The sequence below is a fragment of the Trichomonas vaginalis genome, chromosome IV (assembly GCF_026262505.1).
Source record: "Trichomonas vaginalis G3 chromosome IV, whole genome shotgun sequence".
In the NCBI taxonomy this organism is placed as follows: Eukaryota; Parabasalia; order Trichomonadida; family Trichomonadidae; genus Trichomonas; species Trichomonas vaginalis.
The window spans coordinates 34,511,372-34,525,072 of NC_067206.1; the positions used below are offsets into that span (position 1 = coordinate 34,511,372).

General features: G+C 34.6%; 3 protein-coding genes across 3 annotated transcripts; 1 reads left to right on the forward strand and 2 right to left on the reverse strand.

The window, feature by feature from the left end:
- Positions 1-398: 398 nt before the first annotated feature.
- TVAGG3_0220720 (A-type inclusion protein-related family) lies at positions 399-11,011 on the forward strand (the record flags this gene model as incomplete). The annotated part of the gene is made up of 1 exon (XM_001316527.2): positions 402-10,940. The coding sequence occupies one exon, from the start codon at positions 402-404 to the stop codon at positions 10,938-10,940; it is 10,539 nt and encodes a 3,512-aa protein (XP_001316562.2).
- Positions 11,012-11,084: 73 nt separating this feature from the next.
- TVAGG3_0220730 (uncharacterized protein) lies at positions 11,085-11,863 on the reverse strand (the record flags this gene model as incomplete). The annotated part of the gene is made up of 1 exon (XM_001316528.2): positions 11,085-11,723. One exon carries the CDS (start codon positions 11,721-11,723, stop codon positions 11,085-11,087), a length of 639 nt encoding a protein of 212 aa, XP_001316563.1.
- Positions 11,864-12,169: 306 nt separating this feature from the next.
- TVAGG3_0220740 (armadillo (ARM) repeat-containing protein family) lies at positions 12,170-13,700 on the reverse strand (the record flags this gene model as incomplete). Its single annotated transcript, XM_001316529.1, has 1 exon — positions 12,264-13,631. The coding sequence occupies one exon, from the start codon at positions 13,629-13,631 to the stop codon at positions 12,264-12,266; it is 1,368 nt and encodes a 455-aa protein (XP_001316564.1).
- Between the last annotated feature and the right edge of the window lies 1 nt (position 13,701).

The following is a 13,701-nucleotide window of genomic DNA, read 5'->3' on the forward strand; positions in this document are numbered from 1 at the left end:
TATTTAACTTTTTATATTTGTTTGTTATATATATTAAAACTGTTTTTAGTCAAAACATTAATATTTTTACAATCATATGATTTGTGTGTAAATTTATTATCAAATTGGATTTGCTCAAAGATTTCGGTATTGATCATCATGTCAACTTTCAAGTTATTCAATTTTATGAATAATTTATTGTATATTGTTCGCATTTGAACATATTTTTCATAACATGATAATTTTTTGGTCAAAAAAGCATCCTTGAGAAAAGATTTATGTTTAATTAAGAATAGTTCTACCATATAATAGTAATCGAGCTACTTAAATGTCAAAAATATGCAATAACTGAAGAAATCAATAATGTCAGAAAATTTCGCGCCAAATTGGAAAAAGTGACGGATTCATTTCCTGTTCAGGGGATGACTACGTTTCAGTCGAGCCCCACATACTCGCCAGTAAATGATTCGGCGCAGATTGTGGCTCAACTTTATCAGGAACGAAAGAAAAGCTTTATTAAATCACTTCAAGATTCAATCAAATCAATTTCTTCCGATTTAATCGTTCGTCAGTTATTACAAGAGCAAATATCGAGCAATTATCTATCTCAGAGGATCGATGAGCTTATCAGTAAGATGCTAAACGATGGAAGAGAGCAATTTATTGATACGTTAATTCAAAAAATCAATAAATATGAAGCGATTTTTAATGATGAGCGCACTGAACTACTTCGTGTTATGGGTGATAGAGTCCTTTCCTTCGCAGACTCTCAAATCACCACATCTGCTGATAGATTGCGTGTTATTCATTCGTTAACTGAACAGTTAAAGTCATTACAGGATGAAAACTCACAATTACGTGTTAACTCAATCTCATCTACTTCGATTTTGCAAAAATCTGAAATTTCAAGACCTCAAAAAACAATTCAAGATTTCAACTCACCAACATTCCTTCATATCTTTGCACAAGTCGATGTTTCTGACTTAGATAGAAAATTAAAGGCTTTACAGACCGATTCAAAGACAGCTTCGAAATTAGTGAATTCGTTACAGAAGTCTTTCAAGCAATATACAACACAAATGAAATCAAAGATGATCGAAATCGCTACGCAATGCAAAGATCGTGTTGATTCCGTTGAGAGAAGGCTTAAACAAGAATTAGAACGTAATTCTCAATTAAAGCATCGATATGATGACGAAACAATACCATCTCTCATGGCCAATCACGAAGAAACTGAAACACAGTTACGTGATGAGCTCAATCAGTCAATGCGTGAATCTGATCGTATAAAGAGAGATTTACTTGACCGGGAAAACGCAATTAAGACTCTTAAACGTCAGCAAAGACAATTATTCTCAGTTTGCGAATCTCTTAAGAACCAAAATACGAAGATGGAAGAAGAATTATCTCAATTACGCTCAGAAACAGCAATGAATGCTTCCGCACTATCAACATCATCAGTTAAATATGATGAGGCAATGAACGAAGCCAAGAGAGCAAACGAAGAAATAAATCAGCTCCAAGGTGTCCTAAACATCGCCAAAAACAAAGTGAAGAAAGCAACGCAAAGAGCAGATGCAGCTGAGAAAGAACTTGCTCAATTAAAGAGAAACGAAGAGGAGATGCAGCAGTCAATAGCAGATTTAACAACTTCAAATGGAGAAAAAGAAAGTAAACTCAAAGATTTAAGAGAAGCGAACAAACAACTGAAGAATAAATGTATCCAACAGAACGAACAGATCAATGAATTGCAGCACGAATTGGATACAATCAAAGCAGAGAATGAGTCAATGCAGAAGAAGCTAAATGCTGCTCAAATCGAAGCAAAGAATCTTCAACAATCATTGACAAATGCTTTTGATGAAAAATCTGTTTTAGAAGAGAAAGCGGATTCTTTGGGAACAACAGCCAAAGAATACGAAAAACTCAAACAGATTTTGAATGATCTGAAACAAAAGAAAGAAAAGGCTGAAGGACAAATAACTGATCTCGAACAGAAACTCGAGAAATCTGAAGAAGAAAAGACAGCTCTTGATAAAACAGTCAAAGAACAAGGCAATCAAATACAAAGAGAACAAGCTCAAATCAAACAATTGATTGGAGAAAATGATGAAATGCAGAATTTGATTGAAGAGAAAATCAATGATAACAAGAAACTTGAAACACAATTAAAGAATTTGCAACAACAATTGGATCAGTTATCAAATGAAAAAGCAGAGTTACAATCGAATACAACAATATTACAAGCATCTTTAGATGATAAGAACCAAAAGATTTCTCAGCTAAAGAGTGATATACAAGAAAAAGATGCAAAAGCATTCGATGTTCAATCAGAACAAGAAGAAATGAACGCCAAACTTGCAAATCTCGAGAAAATCAATGATAAACACAAGAAGAAGATTGAGGATCTCAAGAAACAACTCGGAGACAGTTCTGCAACAATTGTCAAAGTTGAAAACGAAAAGAATGATTTGAATGAAGAACTCGGCAGACTAAAGAAAGCCTTGGAATCACTCAAACAAGAATCACAAGGTTACCAAGATGCAAACAAGAAACTCATTGAAGAAAACGAACAACTCGAGAACCAAATCAAAGACAAAGATGGAAACATCGATAAATTATCAAGACAAATTCAGAATCATACAAACAGAATTTCTGAAAATGAATCACAATTAGGAGAAGTCCAATCTCAGTTGGATGATGCTGCAATGACTGTTCACAGCCAAGACCAAAAGATCCAACAATTGCAAAGACAATTGGCACAGTTAACAACTCAAAAACAAGTCAGCGATGACAGAATCAAAGAATTGGAAAGACAAAACCAAGGAATCGCTAGAAAACTGGCCAATGCAAAAGATGAATTACAAACAGCTTTGCATAACAATGCAGAGAATGAAGATAAGATACAATCACAACAAAGAGAATTAGATATATTACATAAAGAAGGAGAATCCCTTCAAAAGAGGAATCAACAAACAATCGATGATTTAACAAATCAACTCAATAAGACTAAAGAAGAATTAAGACAAACAGAACAACAATTAAGAGAACTCCAAAAGATGAAAGAAAACAATGATGATAAAATGCAAACAGCAATCACTGATTTGGGTTCAGAACTTGATAGAACTAAAGCTAAATTACAGGCAACGTCAAGACAATTAGAGCAACAAACGAAGCAAGCTCAACAAGATAAAGAAGCTTCTGATTCTCAAATTGAAAATCAAAAACAAGAAATTGAAAAATTGAATCAAACCGTAAATGATTTGACCAATCAAATCAATCAAACTAATCAATCTCTTCAAAATTCAGCCAATCTCTATGAAGAACAAGTTGAACAGCTCCAGAATGACTTGAACAACAGAAACAAAGAAAATGATCAACTTCAGAAGCAAACACAACAACTCAAAGATGATTTAATTGGTAAAATCGAACAATTACAAGGAGATCTTGATGCTGCAAACAACAAATTAAAGGATACTACACAGCAGAAAGGAGATTTAGAGAAACAAATGAATGAAGAGAAACAGAAACTCAATGATAAAATCAATAACTTGGATCAACAACTTCAAAATACACAAAGAGAAGCTCAACAACAAGCCAAGAAATTATCAAATGAAAATGAACAGCTCAAAGCAGATTTGGATTCAGCAAAGAAAGATATCGAAAGATATGAACAAAGGAATAAAGATTTGTTGCAAGCTAAAGGCCAAAGTGAACAAGATTACATCAGAAAACAAATAGATCTCGAAGACCAAATCGAATCATTACAGAAAGAAAATGCAAATTACAAACAACAAAACGAAGGTTTATCAAAGAAACTCGAAAAGGCAAGTTCAGAATCAGAATCTCACATTCAACAGTTGGTTAATGAATTGCAATCATTGACTGCTAAACTTAAAGAAATGTCTCAACAAAAGAATGCAAATGAAGCTAAAGCCGAGAGACAAATCAATGAAATGGAAGCAGAAATCGATGAACTGAAGAAAGACATCGATATTCTCAAGACTAAACATGATGCTTTGAAGAAGAAACATAAGAATTCTAATGATGAACATGCTGAACAATTATCACAATTGAGATTAGAAAAAGATGATCTCGAGAAGAAACTCAAAGAAATTACTCAGCAAAAGCAAATTGCTGAGCAGCAAGCAACATCACAAATTGCTTCTCTTAATGACCAAGTCATGCAATTGCAAGGAAAACTTGATAATCTAAGTAAACAATTAGAAGCTTCTCAGAAGAAATTGTCACAAACAACTTCAGAATTGGGTGGTGAATTAGAACAAACCAAAGAAAACAATGCAAACTTAGAACAAAAGATGAAAGATTTGCAGAACCAAAATGCAAAGAATGCTCAAGCATTGAACGATGAAAAGGACCAAATCCAAGGCAAATTGAATGAAACAATGAAAGAATTGGATAACGTCAAACAGCAAAATGATTCTCTTAATAAGAAATATGATACAGATGTTGAGAATCTCAAGAACGAATTAGAAGCAACTAAAGCTCTTAATGGACAAAATGAACAAAAACTCAAAGATGCAAATGCTCAAAAGACAGCAGCAGAACAGAAATTAGTTCAGTTACAGCAACAATACGAAGATCAGACAGCACAACTCAAGCAAGAACTAGAAAACAACAAAAGAGATAATGATACAAATGCAAAGAAACAAGCAACATTACAGAAAGACTTAGAAAATCAACTAAAGAATGCTAATGATGAAATCGAAACTCTTGAGCAAAGGAATAAAGATTTGACTGCTCAGAAACAGAACAATGATAATAAGAATGCTTCAAGAATCAATGAATTAGAAGATGAAGTTGAAAAACTTACAAAAGATTGCGAAACATTGAAGATAAAGAATGGATCATTGAAGAAGAAATTACAAGCAGCTTCTCAGGATAACATGAATAAAGATGAAGCAATGAAACAATTAAGAGATGAAAACGAACAGAAGATGAAAGAAATGAACAAACAAAACAAACAGAAAGAACAAGAAACAAATGCTGAATTCCAGAATCTTCATGATCAAATTGAACAATTACAAAAACAATTGGCTCAATCACAAAGAGAAAATGATACTCTCAACAAGAGAATCAATAATTTGCAAGGTGATAAGGCAACACAAGATAAAGAATACGCTGAAGAATTAGAGAAATTAGAAAATCAGTTGAAGCAACTTCAGCAACAGAAACAACAAACAGAACAAGAATTATCTAAGCAGAAAGAACAAAATGCTCAAGATTTGCAAAAAGCACAAGAACAAATGGATGAAATGCAAAAGCAAAATGATGCAAATGATAAGAAGAATCAAGCACAAGCCAAAGCTCTTGAAGAAGAATTAGAACAAGCTAAACAACAATTAAAGAATCAAGAACAAAAGATCAATGATCTCAACGCTCAAAAGACTCAAGTTGAACAAAAGGCTGCTCAAAACAACACTGATATGAGCAATGCTTTGGAAAAGTCGAAGAATGATGTCGAAGCTGCTAAACGTGAGAATGATTTGTTGCAGAAGAAATTGGCACAGATCACATCAGATTTACAGAAACAAATTGATGCTTTAGAAGAAGAAAACGGAGATCTCAAGGAAGAAGCTAATAAAGCAAATGCTGATTGTGCAAAGGCTAAAGAACAATTGAACAAAGCAATTGCTGATACAAAGAAACAATTAGCAGATAAAGAACAGACCCATGAAGAATTGTTGAAGAATTCTAATGAAGAGAAACAAGGAATCAAGAAGAAATTGAATGAAACAGCCAATGATTTGGCCAAAACTAAGGAACAATTACAGCAAATGGCTGAAGAAAAGGATAAAACACAATCCAAGCTTGATGCTGAAGAAGGAAAGAGAAAGAATGCTGAAAATCAGCTTAAATTACTTTCACAACAAAACTCTGATCTCAAGGATCTCATTGAACAAGCAATGCATGCTATAGGAGCAACAAACAATGATGATTTGCTCAAGGCAATTCAGAATAATGCAAGTGCTCAATCAACATTAGACAAAGCATGCAGAAACATAGGTGTATCTCAAGCAGAACTTCCTCAAACATTAACAAACATTGCTAATGAAAGGAAGCATATGATGAGTACATTGCAAGTTCCAGAAAAAGGCGGAGACATTGCTTCTAAAGTTGATTCCCTCGCTAATCAATACAAGGAGAACTTAGAAGAATTAAATAATCTCAAGGCATATAACAAGAAGTTTGGAAAGGCATTCAACTTCGAGTTCAATCCAAACGAAACAACATTAAAGAATGCTGTTAAACAAGGAAATCAAGCTCATGAAGACAGGGTTTGTGCTCAAGAAATCGTTGGAAGAGCCCAGAAATTAGGATACATTGGTGATAATCCAATTGAAGCCTCCGAATACATCACAAATACTGTTAAGAAACAACTTGGTGATGAATTAGACAGAGCTAAGAATGACAACAATGCTAAACAAGCACAGATCAAAGGAATGCAGGATAAGATCGATGAATTATCAGAGAAACTTGATACAGCAACAAAGACAAGCGATGATAAAGACAAGGATTATGCTGCAAAGATGAAGGCTGCAGAGAAACAAATCAAAGAACTTCAAGCCAAAGCTGATGACATTGCTAAAGAGTTTACTGATGAAGCTGAATCAAAGAATCAACTCGAAGGAAAACTCAAGGCAATTATTGGAGCTCTTGGTGTTTCTGATCCAGATACAGGACTCCAAGCAGCACAAATGTCATTCCAGAAGGCAAAGGAGTTCGATGAAAACCTTGCAATCATCAAGGTCGATGAAGACCAGGCTGTCGACACAGTGGCAAATCTTAACAACAAAGGACAAGTTCTCTCCCAAATTCAAGATATGATCAGCACTCCTAATTCAGATAAAGTTGTTCCAGCAATCAAGAAACTTGTTGACGAACGCAACAAAGTTGAGCAATTCCTTGAAACAAATGGAGCTGTTCCTCTTCCTGAAGCAGTTGAAGATGTTGTAATGAATGAGAAGAAGCTACAATTCGAACTTGAAAATGCTCAAAACATCATTAAGAAGTTCTATGATGCAAACGGAATGATTATGCCTCAACCAGGTGCTTCTCCAACAAAGAAGTCACAAATCTTCAAAGATATTGAGAAACAACGTGAACAAGCACAAGAAAACAGAGACGCAATTATTGATGTACTTGAACAAGCTCATAAACTTGGATATGGTGCATCATCATTAGACGAAGCTGTTGAAGCAATTAAGAATGCTGTTCAAAAGGACGAAAAGAAGAAACAAGATGCCCTTCAGCAGCAATTCAGCCAAGAAAAAGATGCTTTACTTGATGAAATTGAAGAATTACAATCACAAAATGCTAAACTCGCTGATGAAAATGCACAACAGCAGAAGTTACTCAATGATCAAGAAAAGGCTTTGGCTGATGCTGATGAAGAAATCAGTGAGCTCCAAAACAAGGCAGAAAATCAATCTTCTAACATTGCAAGCAAGAACAAAGAGAATGAAGCAATTGCCAAGAAATTAGAAGACATTAAAGCTGAATTACAGAACGAAAAGAAGGAACATGAAGCTGATAAAGCAGCTGCTGATAAGAAACTAAAGGATCTTCAGCAACAAAAGGCTCAACAAGAACAAGACTTTGCTGAAGAAAAGGCAGATCTTGAAGAACAAATCCAGAATTTGACAAAGCAAAATGAAAATGCAAAGAAGGATAATGATGCTTTAGCAGGAAAATTAGCTGCAACTGAAGAAGAACTCAAACAAACGATTGCTAAAGATAATGAAGAAATCGAGAACGCAAAGAAGACAATTAACGACCTTGGCAAACAAGCGAAACAGAAAGATAAAGAAGCAGCATCAACTGTTACTGATCTTGAAGATAAGATTGAAGATCTCCAGAACAATCTCAACCAATCACAAAGAGATAATGATAATCTTAACAAGAAAGTTGCTGCTCTTCAAGAAGAACAAAATCAAAAGGATCAGCAATATGAAGCTGAACTTGAGAAACTCCAGAACCAGCTCAAACAATTACAGCAGCAAAAAGCACAGCAAGAACAAGATAACAACAAACTCAATGACGAAAAGGACGAAGAAATTCAACAGCTCAATAAAGAAATTGAAGAAATGCAGAGAGCAAATGATCAAAAGATTCGTGAAATGAACAAGCAAGCCAAGCAAAAGGATGACGACAACAATAACCAGATCATGAACTTGAATGATCAAATCGAAGCATTAAAGAAGAACTTGAGCCAAGCACAGAAAGATAACGAAGGTTTGAATAAGAAACTTGCTGAGAAAGAAGAAGAATTATCAAATGTCATTGCCAAAGATAACGATGAAATTGAAAATGCAAAGAAACAAATCAACGATCTCAACAAGCAGAACAAACAAAAGGAGAAAGATTCGAATTCTCAAATCGAAGAACTCAAGGATCAAATTGATGTTCTTGAAAACACTTTGGCACAAGTCCAACGCGATCTCGAGACAACACAAAAGAAATTGGCTGACAAAGAAGCAGAACTTGCTGAAACAATTGCTAAAGGAAATGCAGAACAAGATCAACTCAATAACCAGTTGAATGAACTCAACAAACAAGGAAAACAGAAAGACAAAGAAAATGCTGCAGCAATGTCACAAGCTAAAGAACAAATTGAACAATTGCAAGCTGCATTGAACCAAGCCCAAAAAGACAATGATAATGCAAACAAGAAATTGCAAGCCAAAGATGAAGAACTTAACCAAACAATTGCTAAGGATAACGATGAACTTGAGAAGCAGAGGAAACAGTACAATGACTTGAATAAGCAGAAGCAACAGAAGGATAAAGAAAACGCTGATCAAATCCAAAATCTTCAGGATCAAATTGCCAAACTTCAAAAGCAAGGTGCACAATTACTGAAAGACAACGAAAACCTTGGCAAGAAGTTGAATGAAAAAGAAGAAGAACTCAAGCAAACAGTTGCTAAAGATACTGAAGAAATGGAGAAACAAAAGAAGACAATCAGCGATCTTAACAAGCAATCGAAACAGAAAGATCGTGAAAATGGAAACCAAGTCATGGATCTCCAAGAACAAATTGAAGATCTACAGAAGTCCCTTGCTCAAGCACAGCGTGACAACGAAGTTCTTGGAAAGAAGATCGGAAATCTTCAGAACGAACAAGAACAAGAAAATCAAGAACATAAAGATGCAATTGAAAACCTTGAGAACCAAATCAAGGCCCTCAATCAGCAGAAGAACCAAGTTGAACAAGAAAAGAACAAGCAGAAAGAACAACAAGACGATGAAATTGAGCAACTCAAACAACAAATCGAAGACCTCCAGAAACAGGCTGAAATCAATGACAAGAAACATCAGCAACAAGTTGCATCACTTAATGGAGATGTTGCAGGATTGCAAGAGAAATTGGAAGCAATGACACAACAGAAGAACGATGCAGAACATAAAGCAGCTCAAACTAAAGAAGACCTTGATAAAGTTAACCAAGAAAACGAAGCAAACAAACAAGAAAAGGATCAATTACAGAAGAAATTGAACCAAACTGCAGGAGATCTTCAAAAGAGAGTTAAAGAACTACAAGAAGAAAACGAAACTCTTCATGAAGAAGCAGTGAAGAACAATGAACAGCTTCAGAGAGCTCTTTCTGATGTCAAGAAGCAACTTAAGGAGAAAGAAAGAGAACATGATAACCTTTCAAGGATTTCTGGTGATGAATTGAATGACTTGAAACGCGAAAATGAAGGACTTAAGGAACAACTTGCCAAAGTAACAGAAGACAAGAAAGAAGCAGAAAGACAACTAGCACAGACAAACAACGAGAAGAAGGATCTCGAAGAGAAATTCCAGAAACTAGCCGATGACAAGAAAGATGTTGATGACAAACTTGCTAAAACAGAGAAGGAATTGGCTAAAGTCAATGACGAAAAGAAAGAAGCAGAAGGAAAACTTGAAGAGCTTGGAAAGAAGGATAAATTAGTTTCTGATCTTGATGGACAACTTGCTCGTGTTAAATCACAGGCACAAGCCGCACAAGATGAGCAAGCACAAACAAGAGACAAGCTCAAGGAAACTGAAGCAAACTTGGCTCAAGCTCAATCCCAAGTTAACAATCTTCAAATCTTTATTGACAAACTATGTGCCGCATTGTCTTGCAAGCAAGTTCAAGCAATTCAGACAGCTTCAAATCTCAAACTATTAAGAGATTCATTGGTTAAAGTATTTGGAGAAATGACAATTGAAGATTTGATTGTTGCTTTCAATAGTTACAACGATTCTCGCAACCAAGTCCAAGTAGAACTTACTTCTTTGAGAGACTTCGTTGCAAAGATCATTTCTACAATTACAAATGGTGCTGCCCGCGTCACATTCCCAATGGCCACAGAAATCCAGCAAAGAGTTATTCAAATTGTGGAGAAGAGTTCTATTCTCGCACGGAATGATAGAAAATCAGTTTCAGAAGTCTTGCAACGCGCAGGAACTGTTGGATATCAAGGCAATGACTTGAATGAAGCTGTTGATGTAATTGCTGACTATGCTGCTCGAATTCAAGCTCAAGAGAAGCTTCTTGAAATCAGAGAAGAAATCGATCAGACTCGAAAGATGCTTGAAAAAGAAGTTGAAAGTCGCAGTCAAGATAACGCAGCATCAAAGAAGAAACTCGAAGAAGCTCATCAAAGATATGCTGAAGCTAAGGCTGCTGCAAGACAAAAAGAAGAAGAAAATGCTTCTCAGATTCAATCTTTGGAAGCAAATATTCGAGAACTTGAGGACAAACTTCGTGTAGAAAAGCAACTGAGAGAAGAGATCACTCGTATCGGACAAGGAAAGACGGCCGATATGAGGTTGATCAAAGCCAAGCTTAGTGACCAAGAATTTGCAACAATTGAACTTATCAATAACCTCATGGCGAAGGAGAGGGAAAGTTCAAGATTGATGGCAAACTTGCGAAAAGCTAGAGAGGAAAAGCTTGGAAAGTAATTTTATATGAATGTTTATTTATATATTTATTTATTTATTTTATGTTGAATATAAAAATATATCTATTGTTTTAAATTTATCTACCTTCAAAATTAGTGTTTTTAAAGAATTTAAATTGAAATAAGAGGTTGGCAAATAGTTTACTCAAAACCAAGGATGAATATCATCAGTAATAGGTGTTCCGATACCTGGTGTCTTTTGCTTTATTATTTGCTGCGTGATGTACTTTATGATGTCTTGGTTAATATTTGATTGTGGTTTTTTGCCGCGGGAAAGTTTAACTGGTGGAAACTTTGGATAGAAAGTTGGGCGGTAAGGGATAGGTTGTATCCACGGTCTGAATGTTGGTTTCTTTCCATGTGGAAGTCTTAATGAAAGAGGTAATTTTCTGCTAGTTTGTCTCAATCCAAATTTGTACTTATCATCTTGTTTTTTCTCTTCGTTGAGTTCTAAGTCGAAATCAACTGGACCCCAGCGCCAGTGGAGGTTGTCGTCGTCTTCGTTGCGATCATAGCCAATAGAAAAGACACCCCATGGTGAGTGGTATGAAAGCTTAAGACCCCAGTTGTCGTCGTCTTGTTCTTCTTCTTCTTCGTTGAGTTCTAAGTCGAAATCAACTGGACCCCAGCGCCAGTGGAGGTTGTCGTCGTCTTCGTTGCGATCATAACCAATAGAAAAGACACCCCATGGTGAGTGGTATGAAAGCTTAAGACCCCAGTTGTCGTCGTCGTCGTAGACTGCATCGTTGACTACACTTCTGCGCAAAGCAAGTATTCCGAGCATTCTAAATTATGATTTTTTTGTGAAAAAAAAATTCAAATCATTATATCAGAATTCATTTAAACGACAGAATGTGCAATAACAGATTGGAATATATCCATATTTGCTCATTTTCGATATAATTGAAGATTGAATTAACATTGAAATCATGATTTTGACGGCGTCAAGAATTCAAATTTATGTCAGATCTGACATTCTATAACATTAGATTAAGAAATATTGATATTCCTCTGGTGGATGTTTTAAATCATTTTTCATCTGGATTCAATCTTATTGTTTTTTATCCACCATAATTCGCATTTCCATTTGTGGTATGCATAAACAATAAGGAAAAAAAGCTATATGTATGCAAATATTAAATAATGTCTAGATGTTTAATAAAAAAAAATCTCGCTCTCGGGGAAATTTAAACAATTACTATTTCTTTTAGCTTGTGAGTGTGGTGATGTATGGTGAACCCATGGATTCAAAGAACAAAATACAAAATAAGAAATTTAAAAAAACAGAAAATTAAAACATTTTATAAATAAAAATAAATGAAAATTAATTTTGTTCTTCAAGTTGTTGAAGATATTGCTGTGCCATTATAGAAATGGCTTCATTATCGTTATCACAAAATGAATCTAATATTTCGAGCCATTCATCACTAAAATCCTCAATTCTATTATCTGGATTTATATTTATCATTGTTTGGAGGAATAAAACTGTTTGAGAATCATCAACATTTTCAATTACTTGTAAAAGTTCTCCAAATAACCGCAAAGCCATTTCTTCGCGTCTCTCATTCGGAGAGTTCTTAAAATAAGTGCAAAGATAAGATAAAATAATAATTTTGTTTCTTGATGAGACTCCTTCCATGTTATCGAAGGTTTCTTCAATCAAACCAAACTCCCAACACGTTTCATCGATCTCTGGACTTAAATTTGCTAGAAGATTGTAAATTTCTGTGGAATCTTCAATAAGTTTTCTAGAAATGGCCGTATTGATGTATTTCATGAACTGTTCACTAAACAGTGGCGAAAAATCTACATAATCAGAGATCTTTTGTGAACTATCTTTAAATGAGTTCTTTATGCTCTGAATTATTGCGCAAATAGTATCTATGCATGTTACAAGTGTATCAGTATATCCCAATTTCATTCCATTGAGTAATCTTAGAAGAAAATCTTCTGTATTTCTGGCTAGAGATATATCTTTCTTAACCATTGTATTTACAAACATTGCTGCGAAAGAACTTGGCTTAGGATAGTTAATACTTATCATATCTAATAATGGTTCGAAAAATGGCTGCAGGATTTCTGGATTTCCAAATTTTGAAATGATGGAAAGCATATCTAGGAGTTCATTACGTAGGGAATAATGGTCAATAGACAGTAACTCACCTGTTAGTTGAATAAAGTCTGGTTGATTAAGAGCATATTCAGCAACTCTTTGACTTGTCTTAAAACAGTTCGATAATGCACGAAGAGTATGTATTTTCAGAGGTATTTCAGCATGATAGAAGACATTTAATACAGAATCAATCAGTTCGTCCTCAAAAAACAATTCATGAGATTTTACTTCGATTTCAAGCCAGATATTCCCTAAAATAATAATACTTAGTTCTGATAGTATGCCAACACAATCTAATAAACGGCAGAATACTGTAATTAAATTACTATTATTAAAATTTTCTGGGAAAATGAATGGTTTTTGGAAAGTAAATGTCTTAACATTTTCTAATATTGCGATTGTTCTATCTGAAATTGTATCTTGATCAATAGTCAGCTGAATTAATTCTAAAATTTCGTCATCTACTTGAGAAACATCAATAAAATTTTCATCGTGATCATTATTACCCTGTATTGAGTTATTTGTATGCTGTTTTCCTGATGTAGCATCAATTTCTGGCTCTTTATATTCAGAATCCATTCATTTTGACGATTATTGTAAAGAAAATCATTTCAATTTCAAGATTTCTTTTTATTTTTTAAACCTTTGA